This window comes from Cetorhinus maximus, chromosome 13, assembly GCF_964194155.1.
Source record: "Cetorhinus maximus chromosome 13, sCetMax3.hap1.1, whole genome shotgun sequence".
Taxonomy (NCBI): Eukaryota; Metazoa; Chordata; class Chondrichthyes; order Lamniformes; family Cetorhinidae; genus Cetorhinus; species Cetorhinus maximus.
In genome coordinates, this window is record NC_135891.1 from 61062849 (window position 1) to 61090243 (window position 27395).

At 45.8% G+C, this 27395-nt stretch overlaps 1 protein-coding gene across 5 annotated transcripts in view; it reads left to right on the forward strand.

The window, feature by feature from the left end:
- Positions 1-27395, forward strand: part of cdh22 (cadherin 22) — a 736258-nt gene that overhangs the window by 607084 nt on the left and 101779 nt on the right. The window contains exon 9 of one of the 5 annotated variants that reach the window (XM_078555429.1): positions 18774-18791. The exons of the other annotated variants lie outside the window; for them this stretch is intronic. Coding sequence (XP_078411555.1) covers positions 18774-18791 — 18 coding nt within the window. The remainder of the gene's footprint in view (positions 1-18773; positions 18792-27395) is intronic. 5 annotated transcript variants of the gene reach the window in all.

Below are 27395 nucleotides of genomic sequence, written 5' to 3' on the forward strand. Positions count from 1 at the left end.
GAAATGTTATACATCTTGTGAAGAAAACCTAATTAAGTTCTGTATTACATATGGATTACAATCCTGGGTCAGTCATTACAAATTCATCATTTGTTACTGCTGTCTTGTTCAGCAACAATTCTTTAAGAAAATGGAGCTGGTCACAAATTAGTTCCTGTGTAAGTTGTGTAAACACTGGGGATGGTTGTGAAGTGGTTTAATCCATGTGACATATATTCTCCGTTCAATTTTCTCCCCTTCCCCAAATGCAGTGTCTCAGGTTGGGGCGGCTGTCTAAAACTTCACACAACTTGTGACAGTGAGTGACTGTGACAGGGATTTCATCCATTCTCTGTCCTGTTCTTATGCATTTAATAACCTGTAACGCTGCCAGCTTTTTCAGCTCCCTAGAGGAATGCTGACACCAATTGTGTCACTCTCTTAAAACTTAACTTTTGCTTTATTAAATCAAGAACTTCAACAGGATAAACTAATTAGTTAGCTAAAAATATCAAGTGAATAAAAACATGAACTAATTAAACATATAAAACAAGATTACAAAGGGGTGCAAGAGCAGGTGGTGAGCCAAAACAGCAACATGTTGAAATTTGTGGTGAGCATTATGATTCCAGACAACCTCATCTACATAAGTGCCTTAAACCTGAGGACTTTCAGCTCAAAGCTTTTGAGCTAGAGTCCAAGGTGCAGACATTGCATCAGGGAGAGGGGGAATTATGTAGGAGGCAGCTACAAGACTTTGGCTAGGTAATGGCGCAGGTCTGGTTAGTGATCAGAGGCACATTGGTGTGACTGGAAAGGGTCAGACAGGTCAGGAAACCCCAGGTGCAGTGCTGGAGGAACCTCTGCTTTGCTCTTATCCAACAGGTGTGAGGTTCTTGCTGCTTGTGTGGATAAGGGCAAAATCTGCAAGGTGGATGTGCAAACTGACCATGCCACTATGGTGCAAGAGGCCATTCAAGTGGGGGGAGTGAGAAGCAATGTACTCATGGTAGGAGGCTCTGCAGCTGCGATCAGGCATTCTGAAGGTTGTGTTGCTTGCCCGGTGACAGGGTTCAGGACATTCTCATGGCTGGAGATAAACTTGGAGAGGGAGAGGAAGGATCCAGTTGTCATGGTCCACATAGGAACAAACAACATAGGTAGAACTAGGAATTAGGAGATTTTGTTGGGAGAGTTGAGGAGCTAAGGTAAAATTAAAAGGCAGAAAATCAAAAGTAATAATCTCTGGATTGTGACCTGAACAACATGCCAATTGGCATAGGAATAAACAGATTAAAAGGTTTAATGCTTGGCTGAAAGAGACAGGTGTGGGAGACTGGGTTTTTGATTCATGGGCCGGTACCACCAAAGCTAGGAAAAATGGGAACTGTTCCGTTGGGACAGACTTCAATTAAATTAGGCTGGGAGCATTATCCTGGTGAATCGAACTTAAACAGGTCTTTAAACTTATGAAGCAGGGAGTGGTGCAGAGGATGCAAATGGGTGAGGTAGGAAAATTCAGGAAAGATAAATTTAAAAGTAGTAGGAGAAATTTAAGAGATTTAAGGTAAGAGATAGAAGGCTAAGAGGGAGTTGAGGAGAAAGTTTTTCACCCAGAGGGTGGTGGGAGTCTGGAACTCACTGCCTGAAAGGGTGGTTGAGTCAGAAACTCCTGTAACATTTAAGAAGTATTTAGATATTAATTTGCGTTGCCATAGCCTCCAGGGCTATGGGCCAAGCGCTGGAAAATGGGATTTGTGTAGTCAGATCTTTGTTGACCGGCACGGACACGATGGGCTGAATAGCCTCCTTCTGTGCTGTAAATGTCTATGAATTTATAAATGGTGAGACTGTAGAGCTGTGTTGAGTAAACAAAAGCAAAGTGCATCAGGAAGGGACAGAGAGCTTAAGAAGGGTTCTTAGAGCATTTGTAACTCAGGGTACTTCAGGGAAAAATAGAAGATTGTTAAGGCTAATGGCAAAAGCACTCACAACAAAATAGATGAACCAACAGACAGATAGAAATTAATAAGTTTGATTAATATCCATGATGGAGATGTGGATGCAGAATTACCAAGGTTGGGAAACTAAAAATCCTAGGATACTTTACTCTAGAAGATATAAACAAATGGACAAGGAGGAGCATAGTCCAAATAATAAAGGAGATAAAGACTGTGGGGAGAAAGAAACCTAGCTGAGAAAATCAAGAGGTAGGATTAGTTTGGAGGGAGCTGAGAAACAGCAAGGGGCAGAAAACAGTGGTGGGAGTAGTTTATCTGTCCTCAAACTGTGGTTGTAGTGTCAGGCAGATTATAAAACAGGAAATGAAAGGTACATGTAACAAAGGTAATACAGTAATCATGGGAGACTTTAACCTTCATATAAACTGTACAAACCAAATTTGTAGTGGTAACACAAAAAGAAAGTTCATGGAATGCATTCAGGATAGTTTTCTTGGTCATTGTGTCAAGGAACCAACTGAGGAACAGGCTATTTTAGATTAAATATTGTGTAATGAGACAGTGTTAATTAATAACTGCATAGTCAAGAAGTTCTTGGGGAAGAACATAAGAAATAGGAGCAGAACATAATGGCCTGTCGAGCCTGCTCTACCATTCAGTACAATCATGCTTGATCTTGGGCTTCAACTGCACTTTCCTGTCTGGTCCCCATATCCTTTGATTCCCTGAGAGACCAAAAATCTGTCTGTCTCAGCCTTAAATGGGTTCAACAATGGAGTATCCACAAACAATTGGGATAGAGAATTCCAAAGGTTCACAATCCTTTGAGGGAAGTAATTTCTCCTCATCTCAGTCCTAAATGATTGGCCCCTTATCTTGTGTCCTTGTGTCTTAGATTCCCCGAACAGCAGAAACAATCTTTCAGCGTCTATCCTTTCAAGCCCCTTCAGAATTTTGCAGGTTTCAGTGAGATCATCTCTCATTCTTCTTAACTCCCAAGAATATACATCCAATTTATTCAGCCTCTCACCAAAGGGCAGCCCCCTCATCCCAAGGACCAGTTCAATGAACCTTCACTGTATCGCCTCCAATGCAAATATATCCTTTCTTAAATGTGGAGACCAAACTGTACACAGTATTCTAGATTTGGTCTCATCAAAACTCTTTACAATTGTGGCAAGATTTATTCCTTTATTCCAGTGAGATCTGGGCAACATTCAGGCTTGGCCTGACAAGTGGCAAGAAATGTTCATGCCACACAAGTGCAAGGCAATGACCATCTCTAAAAAGAGAGAATCCAACCATCTCCCTTTGACACCCACTGGCATTACCGTTGTTGAATGCCCCACTATCAAGATTCTGGTTGTTACCATTGACCAGAAACTGAACTGGACTAGGCCTATAAATACTGTGGCTACAACAGCAGGTCAGGGGCTAGGAGCCCTGCAGAGAGTAACTCACCTCTTGACTCCCCAAAGCCTGTCCACCATCCACAGGGCACAAGTCAGGAGTGTGATGGAATACTTGAATGGTCATAAGTTTGAGAGTGAGTTAGTTAAGTCAGGAATGAAGATCTTAAATTTGAACAAAGCAGGTATGCAGCTATAAGGGATGAGTTGGCTAAGATATATTGAGAAACTAGATCAAAATATATGATAGTAAATAAATAATGGCAAGCATTAAAATAATTAATTCATACTTCACAATGAGTATACATTCCCTCAAGGAATAAAATGTTTTTATGTTTTTAAACACCCTGAGATGTGTTACTTCGCCAAGCTAGCATCCTTCACGTAAAGCATTGCAACAATAGCATGTTCATTTCATTTGTCTGAAATGGTTAAACTTTACAAAACTGACCCCAGTTTAGAAAGGGAAGTAGAGAGAAAACAGGGAATTATAGACCAGTCAGCCTGACGTTGATAGTGGGGGATATTCTAGAGTCCATTCTAAAAGATTTAATAGCTGAGCACTTGGAAAACAGTGGCAGAATCGGACAGAGTCAGCAAGGATTTACAAAAGGGAAATCATGCTTGACAAATCTACTGGAATTTTTCGAGAATGTAACCAGTAGAGTTGTTGACAGGGAGCCAGTGGATGTGGTTTATTTGGACTTTCAGAAGGCTTTCGACAAAGTCCCACACAAGAGATTAGTGTGTAAAATTAAAGCGCATGGGATTGGGGGTAGTGTACTGAGTGTAAACTGGTTGGCAGGAAACAAAGAGTAAGAATAAATGGGTCTTTTTCTGAATGGCAGGCAGTGACTAGTGGGGTACCGCAAGGATCGGTGGTGGGTCCCCAGCTATTCACAATATATATTAATGATTTAGATGAGGGAACTAAATGTAATATCTCCAAATTTGCAGATGACACAAAGCTGGGTGGGAGGGTGAGCTGTGAGGAGGATGCAGAGATGCTTCAGTGTGATTTGGACAAGCTGAGTGAGTGGGTAAATGCATGGCAGAGGCAGTATAATGTGGATAAATGTGAGATTATCCATTTTGGTAGCAAAAACAGGAAGGCAGATTATTATCTGAATGGTTATAAATTGAGAGAGGGGAATGTGCAACAAGATCTGGGTGTCCTCGTACACCAATCGCTGAAGGTAAGCATGTAGGTGCAGCAGGTGGTAAAGAAGGCAAATGGTATGTTGGCCTTCATAGCTAGAGGATTCGAGTACAGGAGCAGGGATGTCTTGCTGCAATTATACAGAGCCTTGGTGAGACCACACCTGGAATATTGCGTACAGTTTTGGTTTCCTTATCTGAGGAAGGATGTTCTTGCTATAGAGGGAGTGCAGCAAAGGTTTACCAGACTGATTCCTGGGATGGCAGGACTGAAGAGAGATTGAGTCAGTTAGAATTATATTTGCTGGAGTTCAGAAGAATGAGGGGGGACCTCATAGAAACCTATCAAATTCGAACAGGACTAGACAGGGTAGATGCAGGAAGGATGTTCCCAATGGTGGGGGAGTCCAGGACCAGGGGTCACAGTCTGAGGATATGGGGTAGACCATTTAGGACTGAGTTGAGGAGAAATTTCTTCACCCAGAGAGTGGTGAGCCTGTGGAATTCGCCACCACAAAAAGTAGTTGAGGCCAAAACATTGTATGTTTTCAAGAAGGAGTTAGATATAGAACTTGGGGCGAAGGGGGTCAAAGGATATGGGGAGAAAGCGGGAGCAGGCTATTCAGTTGGATGATCAGCCATGATCATAATGAATGGCAGAGCAGGCTCGAAGGGCCGAGTGGCCTACTCCTGCTCCTATTTTCTATGGGCTGAATTTTGCTGTCGGAGAGCAGGGTGCGGGGCCCGCTCGCTGACGCGCAAAATGACACGGGATGATGTCAGGGAGAACCCCCGACGTCATCCTGCCCCATTTAAAGCTCAGGAAGGCGGGGGCGCAGCAAAATCAACTGTGCGCCCGCTGACCTGTCAATGGAAAATTGAGGCCATTGACAGGATCATTAAAATAATTAAAGGATCTGCCCGTCCAACCTTAAGGTTGGCGGGCAGGCCAGGAGCCCCGGTGGGGAATAGAAGAAACATGGAACCTCATCCACCGGCGGATTTCATGTAGGGATTTAAAGAGTTTATTAAAGTTTTAGTGCAAATTATGAACATGTCCCATCACATGAGGGGGACATGTTAAGGATTTTTTGTTCTATTTTTAATGTTTTTAGAAACTGTCAGCGATCTCCCTGAGGCAGCTCTTAGCCTCAGGGAGATGTTCGCTCTTTCGTGCGCATGTGTGAAAGACCGCACTCTCGCTTTTGGGAATTCCACCCCCGCCCATACAGGAAGCACGTAGCGCTTCCCGCCGGGTGTCACACTAGGCCGGCCTTAAAGTGGCAGCAGGGCCCGCTTCTCCGGCGGGGATCAGTTCCCGCCCGCTGGAGATTGGGTCGAGCCCGCCCGGAAGGCAGAAAATTCTGCACTATGTTTCTATGGGCTGAATTTTCTGGGTGACGCACGGGTGGCGGAGCCCACACGTCAGCACTTAAAATGTCGTGTGCTGATGTCACGCGAGTGTCCCGACGTCAGCGTGCAGCATCACGATATTTAGGTGGGCGGGCGGTCTGTAGCATGACACGTGCCCGCCATCAATTAAAGGCCTTGTTAAGGCCCTTAACTCAGCAATTGAAGCCAATTTTGAGGAGCCCGTGCGAACTTCGGCTTGGCGCATGGGCCCAACGGGCAGGCGGGTAACTGATTTTTTAACAAACCTCATCCACGGGCGGGATATATGGGCTCAGAGACGTTGTTAGTGTTTGTTCTGAAGTATTTAATGCAGAAAGTGTTTTAAACTTGCCTGTGTGATTGTTAGCAGTTCAGATCGATTTCCAATAGTTTTCTCTGTACTTTGAAGCTTTAGCTCAGCAACTCTGCAGACAGTGATCTTTATCGGGCCTGCAGCTTTCCGGAGGCCTCCATTTAGCCTGGGTATGGGTTCTGACATTTCCACTAGAGGCAGCTCCTCTGAGGAGGAAGGGAGGGATAGAATAAGGATGAGGCCAGGAGTGGACAATCAGCCTACAGGGGAGCCATCTTTGGGATGACAGGCACAGGCACAAGGGGTGCAGGGCCAAGAGCTTGTCCAAGGTGGAAGGGGCTGCAGAAGACGCCACTATCCTGCTGCCAGGGTATAGAGGCGGTGAAGCAGCTACCTCAATATGACTGAGGTGCAGTGCCGAAGAAGGCTCCATCTGTCAAGGGAGACAGTCAACACTATCTGTCAGATGATTGGCCCTGAGATCTCCCCTAACTGTGTGGGTGGACACCCCATACCAGCGGCTCTGAAGGTCACAGTTGCTCTCCACTTCTATACATCTGGCTCCTTCCAAGGCTCGGTGGGTGATCTTTGCGGTGTCTCCCAATCAACTGTCCACACTTGTGTCAAGCAGGTTACAGACGCTCTGTTCAGACGGGCATTGACCTTCATCTACTTCCACTGCAACCAGGCAAGGCAGGCACAGCGAGCCAGAGGCTTCGCGGCCATTGCTGGCTTCCCCCGTGTCCAGGGTGCAATAGACTGTACACATGTGGCCATCAAGGCGCCAGCAGGTGAGCCCGGTGCCTTCGTCAACAGGAAGGGCTTCCACTCCATGAACGTGCAGATAGTGTGTGATCACAGGATGCTGATTCTGCAAGTTTGTGCAAGGTACCCAGGCAGCTCCCATGACGCCTACATCCTCAGACACTCCCAGGTGCCGGGGCTTTTCAGTGCTCCGGCTCGGCTGGATGGTTGGCTGCTGGGTGTCAAGGGTTATCCCCTCAGAAGGTGGCTCATGACGCTTCTCCGCCATCCAAGAACAGAAGCTGAGTAGTGGTACAATAGAAGCCATGGCACCACAAGGGCAGAGAGTGTCGTGGAGAGAGCCATCGGTCTTCTCACGATGTGCTTCCGTTGCCTGGACCGCTCAGGGGGCGCACTCCAGTACCCTCCAGATCGCGTCTCTGTGATAGTGCACGATCTTGCGCTGGAAAGGGGGGACGCAGTTGAAGATGAAGACCTTGATGCAGTGGATGAGGCTGCACATGTTGATTCCAGCAGTGGCTCAGAGGATGAGGAAGCACAGGGCAATGATGAGGGGCAGCACGCCGACCCACTACTACACCAAGGAGGCAGGGACACCCGGGACACTTTAATTCAATGAACCTTCAGCTAGCTCCACACACATGGATGAGCAGGGCCAGCATTGCCTGGCGCTTCCTCACATGGCTCTTAGCTGCTACATCTTCCAGTTCATCAGCTGCAACTAAGGGCTTAGTACAGAAACATCAATGTCCACTCAAACACTCATGAGAAATCTGTGAAACATACAAATGCAGCACAAAGGAAACACCCTCAGCCATGGTCAGAAAAGTGGACTTTATTCCCACCAAAATAAAACACAAACGTCGCTCAGACGTACATAATTATATTTTCCCTAATCTAGGGCCAACACAAAATCACCAGCGACATACCCGTTGAGTGCCTAACGTGCCTTATGCTTTCGTTTGTGGGTTCTACGTCTAGGTGCTGTTCCATCGCTCGGAGTGGCTTGTGAGACAGCCTGCTGACTCTGCTGTCCTGTTAGCGTCGATGACCTTGGCGGGCATCCTCTGACCCGTGGAGCCTGTGATGGCCCTGCCTGGGAAGGAGTGGCCAGTTCCAGAACTGGCACCTTCCCAGTTGTTGCAGCCTCAACAGAAGCAACGGTTACTGGCAGAGGGGCAGAGGAGCTGCTGCCCTCATCCAGAGCGCCCTGAGAGGAGCTCGCAACAACGGCAGGCAGCTGCTGCACCGACGTGAGGTCACATTGGACCTCCCTGCTCACCGCAGATGCATGGGCACTGAGCACCAACACTTGTGGCCATTACCGCTGTGAGGGCTTGCAGGTCAGAGTGTAACCCAATCAGAAGAGTCTCAATCCAACTGAAGCCCCTCTCCATGAGAGTCGCCAACCTCTCAGTGGAGGAAGCCTGAAGCTCTGTCCTGAGGTTCATGCCTTCACTGACACTCTGCCTGGACTCCGCCACCACAGACACCAACTGAAGCACACCCTCATGCAACCCTGCCAGATGCTCCCACGCACCCTGCCGCTTGTCCTGCAGCTGCTGCATGGCTGACATCTCCAGAGGCACGTCATCACTGCTGGACTCAGCATGGGCCCGGTCCCCTGCAGCCCTCCGGCTGCTGGCGCCCTCTGCCCGTGCCATCTCCTCCAGCAATTATGAAGTGCCCTCTCCACTGTGCCCCGGGACACTAGCTGACGTTATATTCCCCACTGAAGTGTTTGTTGCTGCGCTGGTGCCTGGCTCGCTGAAAGGATGTGACGCAAGTAGCAAGTCTTGGCCCTCAGGTGTGGAGGGGGTGCTCGGGATGTGTTCGTGGCGGCCATGCAGTGGTGATGCTGAAATTAACAACAAGGTCAGTGCATCAGTTAGCGTTCAGTCAGTAACACCTTTCATCCCTTTCCCCCCCAGCCTCGTAAGTCGCTCACCATTCAAGAACCTAAGGAGATGAACATTGGTGGGGTGGTAAATAGTCAAGAGGAGGCCCAAACATTACACGTGCATACAGACAGGCTGGTCAAATGGCCTAAGGAATGCCACATGGAATGTTATGTTGATAAATGTGCGGTTAAGCACTTGGGCAAGACAAGCAAGGTACGGGAATACATGAGTAATGGTAGGACTGTGGGAAGTCACGACGATTACAGGGGCCTTGCTGGGCAGAACTGTTAAGGTAGCAGAACAGGAACATAAGGCGTTTAACAAGGTCGAAGCCAGACATGCCTTCATTAGACGAGGAATAGAATGTAGGAAAAGGGAGGTCATGTTGCAGGTGCAGAAAACGCTGTCGAGGTCACATCTACACTTCTGCGTTCAGTTGTGACCTGCGCTTCATGGGAGGGGTGGCATTGGAGTGGGGAGGGTGCAGAGATACCTGACCTGGATGCATGCTGGCCTGGAGAGTTGGAGTGATGAGGAAACATTGCAAACACTTGCGACGTTTGCCATGGAGCACAGGAGATTGACAGGTCACATTATTGACCTTTATACCATTATGAGGGGCATAGAACAGGTGGAAACAAGGCAACATTTCCCCTTGGCGCAGGGATGACTAAGGTGGTGGCATTTATTTAAGTTGAGTGCCATAAGGTTGACAGGTGAGGTGCTGAGGACCTTTTGGACAGAGTAATGTGGGACACACTGGCTGAAAGGGTGGTGGAGGTACAAACCCTCCTAAGATGCAATAAGTCTTTGGATGTGCAGCAGCAATGCCATGGCATGTTAGGCTATGGGGGTAGTGGTCAGAAATGGGATAAGGCGACTTTGGAAGGTGCTAGAGACGCACATCCTCAAGGGGCCGAGGGACCTTTGTGTATGGCCCACATGTCAGAATGTCTCAGTCTGTGAATGAGCAATGTTGCAGCATTAATGATTGCAGCAACCATCATTGCTTTAGATGGTGGGGAGACAGAGTGGATGGGACTGTGGACCTCAAATACCTGGCCGCTGCACCCCAGCCTCGCCCACACCTGCTGCCCTGGCCGCCTGACTCCTCCCCAGCTCCATGGCCTGCTCCTCATAGGTGGTGAGGCGCTGCAGCACAGTGTGCCCACCACCAGTCCGCTGGCACCCTCTCATATTGTGCTCAGTTTTTGCCTGCAGAACAGAGAAGAGCATTTATTGGGGCTGATTGCTCATGTACTCTGCACGCACACGCCGCACCCCAACCACAGTGGCCCATCTGAGGCCTCTAGCGGCTCCTGTCCACATTACTGGTGATCAGTCCCCAGAAGATAGTACGGCTGGTCCCAACCCCCTCCCCCAATGGACACCTTGGACACATTCGGCGTCCATCACTTTGAATAACACACGGGTCTTAGCACCCATGGCAAGGAGGCGCAACTAGGTGCGGCGCCGAGGCTTAGCAGATGGCTCTTGGTCACGACACCTTGAGGCTCCCCTTCCACCATCTCATCACCATCAATAAGACATGTGTATGTCTTATTGACATAAGTATGTGTCTAGCTGCCTTCCCTGCAGGTTGCCCCCAGACTACTCAAATGCAACAAACACCAACAAATGTTGCAGGGAGAACCCATCTTCTCCTCAGCCACTAAAGCTGATGTAAGCATGGTCACTATCTGTTTGCCCACCCAGCGTGCGCCAAATGCCCAATGCAGTAACGACACTAAGATGTGGGGCGGTGGGGGGTGCTAAAAGGCTAAGGCTACCTGCTGGGTCAAATGGCCAAGGCTTACATGATACTCACCCTTCCAGAGCGCAGCAAATCATTGAAGCGCTTGCGGCACTGCATTCCGGTGCGCCGCACATTGTCATGGGCACTTACATCCACTGCCACCTCCTGCCAAGCCTGCCTGGTGATGTGGGGGGCCCTCCTCCTCCCATCCTCTGGATACAAAACATCCCGATGGTTGGACACCTTTTGGAGGAGGACAGCAAGACAGGCATTGGAGAACCGAGGGGCACAGTGGCCCCCCGCTGGCCTATCCTGCAGCCTGCCCCCCTCCTCTTCCTCTGCCCTCAAACCATATCCTTCCCTATGAGTGGCCATGGTGCACTGCCACAAGGAGGCTGCCTGGCCACTCTTTATACAGACTGCTGGTTCCCCATTGGAACTGGCGGTCTGAACACGCCCGCCACCAATTCGATTTTCCCGTTGTACACAGGAGTCGCAAACCCGCTGGGCAGGCCTTAATTGACCCACCCATGCAAAATGGCGGCACGGCCCATTTCGGTGGCAGCAATCGGCTGCCCTCCCACCACCGAGTCGTTCAGGCCCACCTGCCCCTCAAGGGCAAAATTCAGCCCTATGTTTCTATGAAAGCAAGCTTAACCTATCCTACCTTACAGCAAGGTCATCAATGGGAAGATCAATGAAGTTGCTCTTCGGGGAATTCATTTGTATTATCTTTCATGGAAAGCCAAATTGACTGATGAAGGGAACAGACGTTACACATAATTTCATGCATTGGAGGGGAGAATAAATAGAGACTGTTGGTCATAATATATGTAGAGCAGAAAGTATTTTTGGAAATGAACAATTCTTGCAGAAATACTATTGTCCTTCAGAAATTAAACAAAAGAAATGAAAGAATGACTTGCATTTATATAGTGACTTTCACAACTTCAGGATGTCTCAAAGTGCTTTAGAGCCAATGAAGTACTTTTTGATGTATAGCCAGCATTATAACCGAAGCAACATTAAAGCCAAATTGCTCATAGCAATATTCTTCAGTCAGCAATCTAACAATCATCAGATAACTTGTTTTGGTGATGTTGGTTGGGGGACAAATATCAGCCAGACAGCAGGGAGAACTCCCCTGCTCTTCCTCCAGTAGTGCCATGGAATGTTTATATCTTTCTAAGAGGGCAGATGGTACCTCAGTTTAACATTTCATCTGAAAGATGGCACCTACAACAGTGCAACACTCTTTCAGCATTGCACTGGAGTGTCAGCCTACATTTTGCACTTGAGCCTCTGGAGTGGGGCTTGAGCTGATGACCTTCTGACTCAGATGCAAAAACACTACCATTGAATCCTGACAATGTGGGACTTCTTAGCGTTTGTATCAGACCCACAATGGCCTCCAAGCCAACATTGAAGATTAATATTCTTCCCACTTCTTGAAAACAGTAAAACCAATAAGCAAGAAACTTGGAAGTGAATTTCCTATTACGAGAATAAAACAAATTAAATGTATTATCAGCATTAGAAAGCAAATGGTTTCCAGCTAAATAACTTTTTCTATAATATTAAATATTAATGAAATATTTAATCCAAAATGAACTTTTGTTTCACTTCATGTTTTCATTGCAGATGCTGTAGAGCTGGAGCAGCATTAATATAATTAATTGGTCCGCTTTAAATTTACAAGAACTTTCCTCTTAATCCACAGTCTGAGCAGTTATTAGTCTGTCTTCAATCCTTAGTGTTAATTATTTGTGAATCCTAGAGGGCATACCTATGGCCTGAGCAGTTCAGGATGAAATGTAAGCATTAGAACACTAGAATTAGGAGGTAGTTATTGTAGTCGCTAACATCAGCTGTAATTGGAATCTGCCAGATGTGTTTAAGTCATATCGAAGGCAGTAGTGCTCAGCAATATTTGCGAAGCAAGATGATTTATTAAGTACTGCAGAGGACAGTTTGGCTGGATAAATGTTCATCTTCAACATGAGAAGAACAGGTACCCAAGCCTACTCATAGCTCACTCTTAACCTTTTACCTGTGGTGTAGTACAGAGCTGTGCAGACTAGGATTGCCTCAGGTTCCTTCCATGCTCTGTGCTGAGTGAGTCGATCTCAGTGACATGGTAAGGACAATCTTATAAGTCCTACTAACGAGGCAAGAAGAAGATAGTAAAAAGTATAACCTCTGCTGCTTCCTCAACTCCCTTCAACCCACCATTGGCGGATGTGCCTTCAGCGCCTATGCCCTAAACTCTGGAATTCCCTTCCCGAACATGTCCACTTCTCTAACTCTCTTCTCCTTTAAAATGCTCCTTAACACCTACCTCCTTGACCAAGCCTTGTCCGAATATCAAAAGGTACCTGGTCATGTGAGGCTCATTGGGATGTTTTACTACATTAAAGGTGCTTTATAAATTAAAACCGTTGTTGTTGAATAACCACTGAGTTTGTTTGGGGAACTTGAATGACTGAACAGATTGCTAATATTAAGTGAGCTGTACACATATTTCAGTGTTCCAGGGCATAGGTTTAGGGGCAAGGTTGTGCTATCAAACAGGCGAATTAGTGATGTATTGCAACACAGAACTGATTCACAAAGTGCACAGTCTTCACATGCACTTGTGAGGCACTGTTGCACTCAATGGAAGTATAACTGTCAGTGAGCAGGGAGTTTTCAACTTGGCCAAAGGCAAAACACTGACATTAGTGAATTGACCAACCATTCTAAGCCCTGCCCAATTTCTGCTAACAGGCAGTTAATCTAATACCAGCAGTCATCTGGTCTTGCTAATGTTGAAAATGGACTCCCCCTCCCCACCCTCAATGTGTGGATACTCCTTCATTGTCTGTACTCCACATTACTGACAAGCTCAGATCCCTTAACCCTGCCATTCAGCCCCTTCAGCCTGTTAGGAACATAGGAACATAGGAGCAGGAGTAGGCCATTCAGCCCATCGAGCCAGCTCCATCATTCAATACGATCATGGCTGATCATCCACTTCAATGCATTTTTCCAACACTATCCCGATATCCCTTTATGTCATTCCATAGCCTCTGAAGTAGAGAATTCCAAAGATTCACAAACCTCAGAGTAAAAAAAATCCTCCTCATCTCGGTCCTAAGTGGCTTCCCCCTTATTTTGAAATTGTGTCCCCTGGTTCTAGACTCCCCAACCAGGGGAAACATCTTACCTGCATCTACCCTGTCTATCCCTTTAAATATTTTGTAGATTTCAATAAGATCACCTCTCATTCTTCGAAGCTCTAGAGAATACAGGCCCAGCTTCCCCAATCTCTCTTCATAGGACAGTCCGGTCATCCCCGGAACAGGTCTGGTGAACCTTCATTTCACTCCCTCTATGGCAATAATATCCTTTCTGAGGTAAGGGGACAAAACTGCACACACTACTCCAGATCTGGTTCGATACAATTGAAGCAAGACTTCGCTACTACTGTACTCAGATCCTTTTGCAATAAAGGCTAATATACTATTAGCCTTCCCAATTGCTTGCTGCACTGGCATGTTAACTTTCAATGACTTATTGAAGGGGACACCCAGGTTCCTTTGCATATTTACGCTTTCTAATCTCACTATTTAAGAAATACACAGAACATCTGTTCCTCCTACCAAAGTGGATAACTTCACATTTTTCCACATTATACTGCATCTGCCATGTTCTTTCCCACTCTGTCCAAATCCTCTTGAAGCCGTTTAACATCTTTCTCACAACACACATTCCCACCTAGCTTTGTGTCATCTGCAAACTTGGAAATATTACATTTGGTCCCCACATCCAAATCATCGACATATGATCTGTTCTGCCATTCAGTTAGTTCATGGCAGACCTGTATTCAACCCACATTATTTTACCTTGGTTTCAATAGCCTTTAATGTTCTTACCTAACAAAAAATTAACAATCTTACTTTTGAAATTTTAAATTGACCCCCAGCCAAGGCGAGAGTTGCTCATTTCCACTAGCCTGTCTGTGAAGATGTGCTTCCTGACACCACCCTATCTACGTAATGAAATCCTTTAATCATCTTCAGCACTTCAATTAGGTCAACACAATTTCTATTAAGGGGTAATCTCCAGGGAGCACTTTTGTTTTCTGGAAGCTCTATATAAAAGTAAAGCCCAGAAAGGATCAGAGACCAGTTCTCAAATCCATATGTAAACATCAAGGACAGCACATGGGTATCACGCTCCCAACACAGGATACCGTGTGAAGCAGGGAGCTAATAACACAGTACTTATAGGCTTATCTCATAACATCATAGAGTCTCAATAAAGTCACAATTATACAAATAACATACTTTCTTAAAGATTCATGGCAACATATTAGTAACCACAGATGATGACCATGTCCTACTTCCTTCTGTCAATATATATTTTCCTACATTGCCATTGTGACTACACATCTAAAAATATTTCATTGACCCAAAAGCACTTTGGGATGCCCTGAGGTCATGAAAGTCACTCTAAGAATGAAAGTCCTTTCTTTCTATATTTTTTGAACAAAATTCAAAGCTTTATTCACTTCTAAACCACCCAGGAATCAACTACATCCTTGCAACATTAGTCAAAGAGGAACAATGTAGCTTTTTAGGTCTGGAGCTTCTTTTTTGGTGCAATTCGCCTGTAATCAACTCACCGGTAAAACATCCTCAGCTCTCATTTATAGAGCATTACAAAGATTCAGAGTCCCTGACTGAAAAGAATTCTCCTCATCTCAGCCTTAAATGGCTAACCCCTTATCCTGAGACTATGATCCACCTAGTTCTCAACTCTGCAGCCAGGGAAATTGCCTCTCAGTACCCACCCTGACAAGCCCTCTAAGAATTTTCAGTGTAATCACTTCTCATTCTCCTAAACTCCAGAGAATATAGGCCCTTCTCCCGGGGGTCAAGAAATGTATACAGGAGATGGCTATGATAGTTGGGATATCAGAAGGAAGGAATGGTATGCTGTTTGATTTGAGGGAACACAAGCTATTATTAACCACAACAAATGTTTGATCCATTAGGTATAGCCTGCAAAGTACCAGCTTTGAATGGTGTATGCTCTGTAGATGTCTGATGGAGTTCTATTCATACACAAAAATATTTCAATTATGAAAAAGGTGAACTGCAAGCACAGACAATGGCTGAGCCAATAAGTGCTCTTAAACCGACTGCTTCATGTTTTCCCAGCCTTCTGTTCCAGATAACCTGCCCCTCTCCCTTATGGGGTAGATTATTCTCTACCTTCTCCACAAAGCATGTGGTAGATGAAATTTAATGCAGAGAAATGGGAGCAGTTATATATTGGTAGGAAGAATGAGGAGAGGCAAAATAAAGTAAAGGGTACAATTCTAAAGGGGTGCAGGAGCAAAGGGGCTTGGGGGTACATGTGCACAAATCTTTGAAGGTGGCAGAGCAGGTTGAGAAAGTGGTTAATAAAGCATATGGGAATCCTGGGCTTTATAAATAGAGGTAAAAGCTGAAATTTTATCCACAGTGGGCCAAAAGCTGGTGTTAAGCCCACCTTAGCTATTTGTGGGATCCCAGCCATTTTTCTTGGCGATGCAACAACTGCTTAGTTCCATTGGGGCCCCCATCCCTTTTTCCCATCTCCAGGAGCTGTCAGCCAATCAGAGGGCCAGCAGGTCAGCAGTGCCACTGTGTGCAGTGGCCATGTCTGGGGCTGCACCTAGAGGAGGGACCACCATCCCAACAAGATAAGTGGGATCTTGGGATCCTAAGGCAGCCAGGCAGACTCTGTCACATGAGCAGGGACATGTTAAAAATGAGTTTTAAAAGTTTTTTTCTAATCATTGGTCGAAACCTCATCCCGCTCGTGCATGAGGTTTCGCAAAAAATGCAAAGGCCGCTTGGCCTTTTTGCCTGCCCGCCAACTGAACGGCTGGACAGGCAGTGAACAATTCCATTTAATTAATTGATTAAGGGCCTTAATAGGCCTCTTCACTGTCGGTGGGCACGCTGCCACCACTGAGCAAAACATTGCGAGAGTTCGCGATGATGTTGGGAAAATTCTGCTCCTTATGTTTTTTATTCATGAGGGGATACAGCTCTTTCAGTTGGTAGTGGCTCTGAATTGTAACATCTTAGCAGTTTGAAGTTATAAGCCAAGTTGTCAGCCCTGGCTTGGTGGTGGCACGCTCATATTCATGTTGCAAGGTTACGGGTACAAGTTTCATTCCAAAGGTTTGAGCACAAAACTGACCTTCTACTGCAGTACTGAGGGAGTGCTTTACTGCCTGAGGTGCTGTCTTTCAGCTGAGACATTGAACCAAGGACCTGTCTTCCCACTCAGATGGACATTAAGGACCCCAAGGCACTATCAAAGAAGAGTAGGAGTGTTCCCCCAGCATCCTGGCCAACAGTTATCCCTCAACCAATGCCCAAAACAGATGATCTGATCATTTATTTCATCATTGTTGTGGGGTCTAGCTGTGCATAAATACATAAAGAGTTCCTAACAACCACAGAAGAAAGAAAAACAACTTGCATTTATATAGCACCTTTCATGACGTCAGGATGCTTCAAAGCACTTTGCAGTCAATAAATTACTTTAAAGTGTAATCACTGTTGTAATGTAGACAAACATGGGTACCAATTTACGCACATTGAGCTCCTATAAAGAGCCTATGAGATAATTCGTCAGTTCTTTTGCTTTAACTATTTGGCTGCGGGATAAATATTGGCCAGGACTCTGGAAGAACTTCTTTGTTCTGCTTTGGATAATACTATGAGGTCTTTTTACATCCACTGAGAAAGGTACATGGGGTCTTTATGTAACACCTTGTATGAACAATGGAAACTCACCAATGCAGCACTCCCTACTGCATTGAAGAGTCAGCCAAGATTTTGTGCCCAAGTCTTTCATGTGGGGCTTGGCGTCACAACCTTCTGACCCAATGTTGAAACTGCTACCAAAACTGAGCCAAATGAAGTCAGGAAATTCAATGCAATTACAGCATGGGAGTTTGAGAGAATCTGAGTGAGATCACTGAACTATTGTATGGGGGGAAGCTTCTGGTGATTATCTATTTTCAGGAGCTGCATGGGACCATTTCAGGCAAATTCAAAATAGAGGCACCCTCGGAAATGTGCATGAAATTTCAATAACGATTTTGAACGAGGCTAACAGGCACATCAGAAATCCCGTTTGAACCATGAGTGAGATCTTTCTTTCCCATGGTCCCTTCATTGTAGCACATCGAGCTCCCTGCTCCATTAGCCAGCCAGCCTGCTACAGGAAGCCATTGAGCAGCCAGGCACTCGATGGGAGCCCACTCTGACACTGGGATGATCCTGGCAGACTCAGCCTGGTCCCCCTCATTAGGCCTTTAATTGATGATTATAGGCTACCTGCCATTGCTGGGCAGGTAATCGCTGCCAATGTTCACTCACCTTCAGCAAGAGCATCTGGAGATGGAAACATGTCATACCGCAAAATGCCCTAATTTCCATGTTCGCTTTTAATTAGCTTCTTCATCGGGTTCCCACCATCAGCGCATTCAGACTGTTCTTGGGAAAAGTGGGAGGAGGCGGGAACATGTCATTATATCTGTCCACTGGCATTTTTTCTGATTTTCACATTTTTACTCAGCCAGCCCCCATCTCCAAACCTGCCCACATTACATCAGCGAAATGATCTTTTCATTGATCAATAAACAGCTAGTGCAGAAGTTATACTTTCTCTTGATAAAGGAATGATTGAATCATACAGTTCGGATAATTATGCCAATGGTTGTACACAGGTTGAGAAAGACAAGGAGGAATAGTTTTCCTTTGTCACAGTCACAGAGAATGTTGTGTGACTTTGACAGGAACTCTGTGAGTACTGTGGCAGGGATGGAAACCTGATTGGAGGGATTCAAACATGGTGTTCCAAGAAAGGTGGGCACAGATTTTGGAGGTGACAACAAGTTCAATGTCATTGGAGAGGAAAGGGAGATTGGAAATGAGGCAGTACTTTGCAAGGACGGAGGAGCCCAAGGCCAGATTTTGGAGCAGAGGTGTGATGACGATCAATTAAAAGGACAGAGGGAAAGCATAAAGAGAGAGAACCATTTACAATATCAGCTAACATGGGGACCAAGAAGGGAAGTTGGGTTGTCAGTAGTTTTGTGGGAATAGGGTTGATAAAGCAAGCAGTGGGCCTCTGGACAAGATGAGTTCAGAGAGAGCATGAGATTATTTAATTAAATTTAGTCACAGTCACACTTGCCTTGTGCTGCTTAAGATTTCCCACCCATTAATACCCCAACTCAAGGTCTAAACATAGCATGTGAAGATACCTAGCTCTGCACAAGTACAAGGACACTGCACTGTTCAGAAGTTACTCCAGCCTGCTGTATTAGTTGCATTCTCAGTTTGTGCACAATTCAAAAGTTCCTTTCTCAGCAGCAAACATAGGTTATAGCTCTGTTTATTTATCATTTCTGTGAAGTAACATAGCATTCAATTACTTTTTTTATTGAATCAATTTTACAAATATCCCTTGTGCTCGCAGTCTTAGAATAAGGCCTTAGAGGAGGCAGTCTTTCTACCAAAACTGTTCTTTGCACAACATAACAACAAACAGGGAGAGATTAACATTAATATGTAGACACAACTCTCAATGAGTGACTCAGTCAAAATGCCTTCTCTGACACAAGGGCTGCTGGTCCTAAATTCCCCACCTTATTTCTGAACAGCTTCCGTTACTTGGATAATTCACTATTGAACTTTACAACTTAGCCTCTTGGCCATTCATGTACTGCTCCAGCTCTTTGCTGGAACAATCCAAAACTAATTTCACTTCCTGGTCTTCCCCAGGGCTCTATATCATCCACTGGTTCAAATGTTTATTCAATATTCATTTAAAAGTTGCAATGAGCTCTGCCTCTACTAACTCCTACTTGTAGCAAAGCCTAGGCCCCAATGGTTGTCAGCATGAAGACATTTCTCCTCACTTTCTCAGTTACAACTTTAAATTGATGACTCCTTGTTATCAATCCCCCAGACAAAATGGTCTTTCTCCTGTTCCCTGTTATTAAATCCACTAATAAATCTCCTCTGGCCCCTTGTGCTTTAATGGAAATAGTCCCAGTGACACAAGTCTCCCATCATGATGTAGTCTTTCACTTAAAACAAAGAAAACACACAGAAACAAAGGATATGAAAAGACTTGGTGGCCAAGCATGCCTATCCTACTCTCATTGTACAATTTCCGCACATTATGCTCAAGCCCCCAACTCCCCAGTCACCAGCCATGCAATGTCCTGGAAGAAATGAGAAAAAGAAAATAATTTTAGGCTATTCTGGAATCAAACTAAGGAAAATTCCTCTCTGACTCATAAAGAAAAAGAGCTAATTCCATTGTTCAGAGAGAACGGTTCAGATTTCTGGAAAATTCGCAGCAGTTCTTAGATAGGAGTGGCCTGTAAAAGATAGATGGGCTTCTGCTGAATGCAGTTGAGATTAGTGTCCTCACTAGCAGAGTAATTACATAAGATTACGTAGGATATACAGCAGAAAAACAGACCTTTCGGCCCAACCAGTCCATGCTGGTGTTTATGCTCCACTTGACCTTCCTCCCATCTTTTCTCATCTAAATTTATCATCATAAATATCTACTCCCTGCTCCCTCATATGCTTGCCTTATTTCCCCTTAATGCATCTATACTATTCACTTCAACACTGTGGTAGTGAGTGCCACATTCTTACCACTCTTTGAATAAAGAAGTTTCTTCTGAATCCCCTATTGTATTTCTTGGTGACTATCTTATATTGATGCCTTCTAGTTATGCTCTTCCCCACAAGAGGGAATTTTCTCTCTGTATTCACATGATGGGCAGAATCTTGTGGAGGTAACAGGAGTCTCGACCGCTGGCTGGAAAACCGGCGAGAATCTGGGGCACCCCTTTTCAATGCCTGCTGCACGTTGTGCTACCTGGACGCTTGACAGACCAGCAGTGGGCCTTTCCCTGGAATCAAAAACCCCTGGGACAAAGGTCCCACCTTCCCCCAACCGTCTGCACCTCCACCGACAGATGCTGGCCAATCAGAGGCCAGCAGCTCATCTGTACTCAGCCGCACTGCAGCTGGTACTTCATCCACCTGAGGCCTCGGATCGAGGAGGAACCCAGGCACAGGTGAATGATGGCTCTCAGCAGATCGCTCCAATCCAGATGCTGGGTTCCTTATCAGATACTGAGTGCCTGCCTTTGAACGAGGCCCCCCCCCCCACCCCTGGAGCCCACAAGGAAATGCTTGTCATGCTTCCTGCATGGTGAGCAACCACCCCGCCTCCCCACCTCAACCCCACCCTGCGACCCCCTCCCCCCTCCTCTTCTTCCACTCTTCCCCCTCCCCATCTCCCCTTCTCTCCTATCCTTCTTGCCCCTCCCTCCTCCCCTTCCCCTCTCTCCATCTCTCCCTCTGCCCTTCCCCCCCTTTCTCTCCCTCTTCCCCTCTCCCCTTCTCCTCCTCTCCCCCTCTTCCTCCCTCCACTTCCTCTCCTCCCCTCCACCCCTCTCCCTTTCTCTCCCACCCCCAGTCTAGCCTTTCACCTTCCACCTCCCCTTCCTGCCTCCTCTGCCTCTCCCTCCACCTCCCTCCCTCCTCTGCCTCCCCCTCTGCCTCCCACTCCCGCCCCCACCCCACTCCCCCCACACCCCTCCCCTCCCCCTCCCTCCCCCCTCCCCCCGCTCCCCCTCCCCCTCCATCTCCCTCACCCTCCTCCTCCCTCCCCCTCCACCCTCCACCCTCCCCCTCTCCCACCTCTTCCCTCTCCCCCTTTCCCCCTCCCCTCCCCCCTCTCACCCCCCCCTCCACCGTCCCCCCTCCACCATCCCCCCTCCCCCTCCTTCCCTCCTCCTCCCACACCCCCCACCCCTACCTCCCCCCCACCCCCGGGGTGGGAAGGCTGTCCTCGGGCCTTCCCGCCATGGACTTAATCAGGCAAGGAGGTTGCAGCGTTCCCACCCACCACTCTACAATTCAACTAAATGCCTGTCCACCATCAAACTCACCTCATGGGAGGACCCTATCATTGCAGGGAATAGAGGGAAAAAATTAGGTAGGGAAGCAGACAGGAAAGCAAAACTAGCAAACGATATGGGATTGTTAAAAGTGAGAAAATAATAAAGCACATTGCAGGAGAAGAGTAAGATGGTCAAACAAACAAAGGTAATTTGAACTGTATATAAGTAAATGCACAATGTATTTTTAATACATTTGCTAAACTAATGCCAAATATTGCTATGTGGAAGAGATATGTTTATCAGATTAACAACGTTGTGACGAAATGTCATTGACCTAAAACATTAATTCTATTTCCCTCTCCAATGACACTCCCTGACCTGTCGTGTTTTTTCAACATCTTCTGTTTTTATATCATAACATAGATGTGGCGGAGACTCCTGCAGAATTGGGACCTGAGCATTCCTGTTGCACCACATTCAGGATGGAGAAAATAGGAGAAAAGGGAAGGTGGCAACATTAATCAAAGATTCCATTTCAGCATTCAAACTTAAAGATGCTACAGGGGATGGTTAGGCCTAGGGAATAAGACGGGAACTGTTACTGTACTGGGAGTTCATTATAGATTGAAGAGTGGAAATGAGATATGCTGCCAAATTAAAAGAATATGCAAAAATAACAAGGCCATAATAATATGTGGCTGAAATTATCCAAAAATGCTGTTGAATGGGTTAAAGATAATTTACATATACAAACATAGAAACAGGAGTAGGCCATTTAGCCCCTCGAGCCCACTGCACATTCAATTGGGTCATCGCTGATTTGTACCTTAACTCCATTTACCAGCCTCTGTATATCCCTCGATACCCTTACCTCATAAAAATATATTGATCTCAGTCTTGAAAGCTGTAATTGGCTCAGCATCCCCAGCCTTTGGGGGCAGAGATTTCAACTAGCGATTCTGCGATAAAGTGCTTTCTGTTTTCAGTCCTGACTGGCCTAGCTCTAATTTTCAGATTATTATTATTCTTATTATTTAGCGAATGCAAATCCCTGAAGCCAAGCAATAGCCTCCTCATTTGCTGAGTTTAAGGTGATCAGTCTGCCATTTAGTCTGTCGAGGGGACACTCCACTTCCCATTAATGTGCAGCATTGTTTATGTCTTTCGACAAGTGAATAAGGGGTTTGCACTGAGGCTCCAGCAGTGGAGGTTGGCTGCACAGGGGCCCCTGGCCTGTCCCGAACCTATTTAGTAAGGACCACTGTCACCATGGTAGTTTAAAGCCTGCTGTTCGGCAGATGGGGTTTGTCACAAGGAACTTGTTAGTGACTTCCCATTCCGTGATCCCAAGGATGTCTGCTGGTCGATCTTGCTCAGGAAGGGTGCTCCACGTAGGGCACAGGGATGGAAGGTGGGCAGTAGTAGGGGGTTGAACAGATCATCGTGGAGTTGTAAGTGAGGTGCACCACGGATGGTTACAACCAGCTGGTAAATTTTTGTCAGTTGGAGGATGTGTGGCAGAGTCACATTTGTGAGGACAGGAAGCCAGGGGAGGGGTGTTGAGCACTGAGTTCCAGTTATGATGCACATTGTTGTATTCTTGTTGAGTGTCAACAAGATGTGCAAGTGATGAGCTTTGCCAGACAGGTACACAGTACTCTGCTGCGTTATGTGATAGGGCAAGTGCTGAGGTCCGGAGTGTTGTGGCAGCAGCACTCCGTGTAGATACAGCAAGTTTGTTTGGTAGGATGTTTCTGGTTTTGACCTTTGCCACTGTTTTCCTCAGATGTTAGGATCATGCTTTGGTCTCTGGCCATCCTTGTAGATATGCAATTCCTTATTTGGCACAGGCATTATGGAGGTGGAATAAACTGGATATGAGTTTAGATGGACTTAACATGAGACGCCATGTGCTGCAATGCTCTGTCAACTTTGTAACATCTTTGTTAAAGATCTGGTCCAGGGTGCAGAAGGATGGAGCTTGCGTTGCACAACAGATGTCATCAGCATCGATGAACTTGCAGGACGTAGTTGTTGGCGGGTCATTTGTATATATGTTGAACAGAATTGGGGTTGGCACTGAGCCCCGTGGTATCTGTTGGCTTGTCTTCTCCATGCACTTCTCCCTTGCCAAAGGTGGACTCTGAATTGTCTGTTGTGAAGGAGTGTTTCAACAACCATGCTGATCCAGGCTGGAAGCATTCTGGACAGCTTTAAGAACAGGTCAGTGTGCCACATTCTATCATACGCAGCTGTGAGGTCCAGTAGCACAATGCCTGTCTTCAGGTTCTTTTGGAAGTGCAGTAATTATGGTTTTATTTAGTGTGCAATGTACCTTTAAGAATAACACTTGTTCAGGAAGATCACATGATCTGAAGTAACCAATAGGAGAGTAGCGCTCAGCAGTCAGTATAGAGATAGAGTTGGAGTTGAAAGGACACATGTAGTTGCTGCTGATTATATTGTAAATAAACTTAAAGTTTCCACCCAAGAAGCGTCTGCAGATCAACTCTATCATTAATAGCACAACTTGGCCACCCTACAACAGGGAGCCATTTTTGACATAGGTGGTGAGTGCCAGAACTTGATCACATGTGCTGCGCGGAAACCAGCTTGATCAACATTAAGGTTGATCTCTACTTCCGGAGATATGCAGGATAAGACACTCAAAGATCTTGAAGCACACTGAAAGTAGTGAAATTGGCCAATTGGTCAACAGTTGGACACCAGTGTGAGATTTTTTCCAGGTTTTGGAATGGCAGTGATTTTTGCCACATGTCACACATTCAGGAATGGGTTTGAGCTGATGATTCTTGTGTAGAACTGAACCAGCCAGGCATGAGCACGGGGGCCAAGTTGTTTCAGGAGTTCTGGTGCAATGTTGTCATATCCCGCTGCTTTGCCACATTTCAGGCCCCTTAATGCTTTCTCCAGCTCTGTGATCTTGGAGGGATTAGGACTGCCAAGATATGCATGTTGCTGGCATTGTTTTTTCCATTCGTTAAAGGCGATACATTTTATTTCCTTTGCCAACAGTCTCCTTGCTACATGGAGCAGATGACTGGTAACTTGGTTCTGGGTGACTGATGGGTGATTTAATGTAGGTGATTTTTGGGCTGCTCCAAACCAGGCCCCAGCACTTCCAACTGGAATGTGTGAAATTGATCCCTGCTGTTGTTTCCTCCCATCTGGCACGATGTGCAGCATTGAGAGATTTAATTATGATTCAGATGATGTCCTGCATTCTTGAGTCTCCCACCAGAGGAAATAGTTTCGCTGTATCCACCCTATCGAAGCTTTTTAACATTGCAAAACACCTTCATCAGATCACCCTTCAGTCTTCTGTACTCTAGAGAATATCAGCAAACTTGTGCAACCTATCCTCACAAGGCCCCATATTTAAGAATGTGAGGGATTTCTGCATTGTGCCTGGGAGGCTATTGAGATCAATATTTTTAGCTCAACAAGGAAGAAGTTAATGCTGCAACTTTTTTTTATTCATTTATGGCAAGTGGGCATCGCTGGCTAGGCCAGCCTCTATTGCCTATCTCTAATTGCCCTGCTACTGTAGTTCTCAAAAATGAAGTGGAACAAGAAGACATTACATGGGTAGGGGATTATCTAGGTAACAGTTTTGTTTATTCCTTCAGAGGCCTTGTCGCTGGCAAGACCAGCATTTGTTTCCCATCCCTAATTGCTGTTGAGGAGGTGATGATGAGCCGCTTTCTTAAACCACTGCGGTCGAAAGCATCTAGGCTTGTTATGAACATTTCGAAAGAGAGAGAAAAGTAAAACGTTAAAAAGCACTTCAACGATAAAAAGTAATATTCAGCATCATAAAAAAGAAACTTGTTTAGAAATAATTTGGAAGAAAAATTGGCAGGAAACCAACTGGAATATTAAGCCAGAGATAATCTCGGTACAAAGTAGGCATATTCCCGTAAATAGGAGATGCACATGACAGATCTAGGGTCAGAGACACAAAAGAAAATTAAGTAGGATATCAAAAATGGTGAGAAGCAGAAAAAGTTTTGTAAAGTTATTAGAGGGCATAAAGAAATACTGCAACACAGCACAGAGGCAAATAGTTAGGGAGTCATAAAAACATCAAATGCAAAAGGCAGATGAAGCAATGCCAGAGATGATCAATGAGTACTTTGCCAAGTTTTCACAGAAGATTTTGCTATTTAAGTGTTCTGCAGAAAATATCCATAGACCAGTCAACTTAACATTGGTAGTGGGTAAGGTTCCATGGACCATAATATGTGATTAAATTAATACTCCCTTGAAAGACATGGCTTAATTAAGAGTAGCTGCACTGATTTATAAAAGGCCTTTGAATAAATAATCAATTGTATTGATGAAGGAAATCCAGAGGATGCTGTGTCAATGGATTTTCAGAAGGCATTTGGGAAGGTGCCACAGGAGGCTTGTTGATAAAATTATGGGTACAGAGCAGAAAACAGAAAGCAATAGTTTATAGATGGATACAGTTTTGCCAGCAATGGCAAAGTTCCCCACCTCGGGATATAAAGCACATGGTCGCATGGTGAGGGGGGTGGCGGGGGGATGGGTGCAGTGGGATGGGGTTGGGTGCAGAAGTGAGAAAGCAATATAGTCGGGGCTGTCCAATTAAAAACTAATCAAGGAAGATGGCATGCCTTCCATGCTGCTGGCCCAATCAGAGTACCAGCAGCTCTGCAGCGTCAGCAGCACCACTAAGAGAGGTGGCTGCAGCTGAAAGAGGAAGGAGAATTGAAGTGTGCCTCTACTTTGACAGCCATTCGCGTGGGGGGGGGGCAGTGATATGGCTCTTTTTTGGCGGGCAAACCAAGCAAGACTCAGTAGCAGTGTTGGGACCATGGGGACATCCTTTGGTGGCCCACTCCTTGGGTCATGGAACTTCCAGCTCCGATAATCCCCCCACAACCCTCCCATGGGAAGCCATGGGGAGACTGTCTCTATGCAGCTTGGGACCTCCCCGTGCAGTGGGCAGCTCCACTCCACCACTAACAAAATGGCCCTTAATTGGGCCTTTAATTATACAAATTGGTTGCATGTGTCCAGCTGCCAGGTAGTTGAGCCATTGTCATTCCCACCTCTAGGAAGCCACCCAAGCAGCCTGTCTCTGTTGGGGGACCACCCTGACATGGCTACCCATATTTTACCACCTGACCCACCTCCTGGTGCATTGCCTGGGACCGCTAGAATCCCAGCCGATGTCTTTTTCAACTGGAAAGATGATCAAACTCCAGATCACACCCAAAAAATTGACTTCTCAAAGTTTACTTTCAAAATGTGGGTAACTGTGAAAGAGCTATTAGCGATTCCAGGAATTCAGAATGGTACAATTGCATTATTTGTAAAACATGATTGTGTTTTACATCAAACCAACCATCAAACCAACTGCACATAAAAAGCTATCTGCCTACAGTTTAGTCATCTAGCTGTTCCTAAATCCACACATGTAATTTATTCCCCCCTTTAAACGTTTGTACCTAAGGTTGGTTTAAACAGAAAAAAGCTATGTTATTTGGGTTTACAACTAGAGGAACAGAATATAAAAGCAAGGGAATGATGCTAGACCTTTAATACTCACTGCTTAGGCCTCAGCTCCATGATTGTGGACAATTTTGGGCATCACACTTCAGGAAAGATGAAAGGCCTTTCGAGAGGATGTTTACTGGGATGTTGCCAGGGATGAGGAACTTCAGTTATGAGGAAAGGTTGGAAAAGTTAGGACTGTCTTTCTTAGAACAGAAAAGATTAAGAGG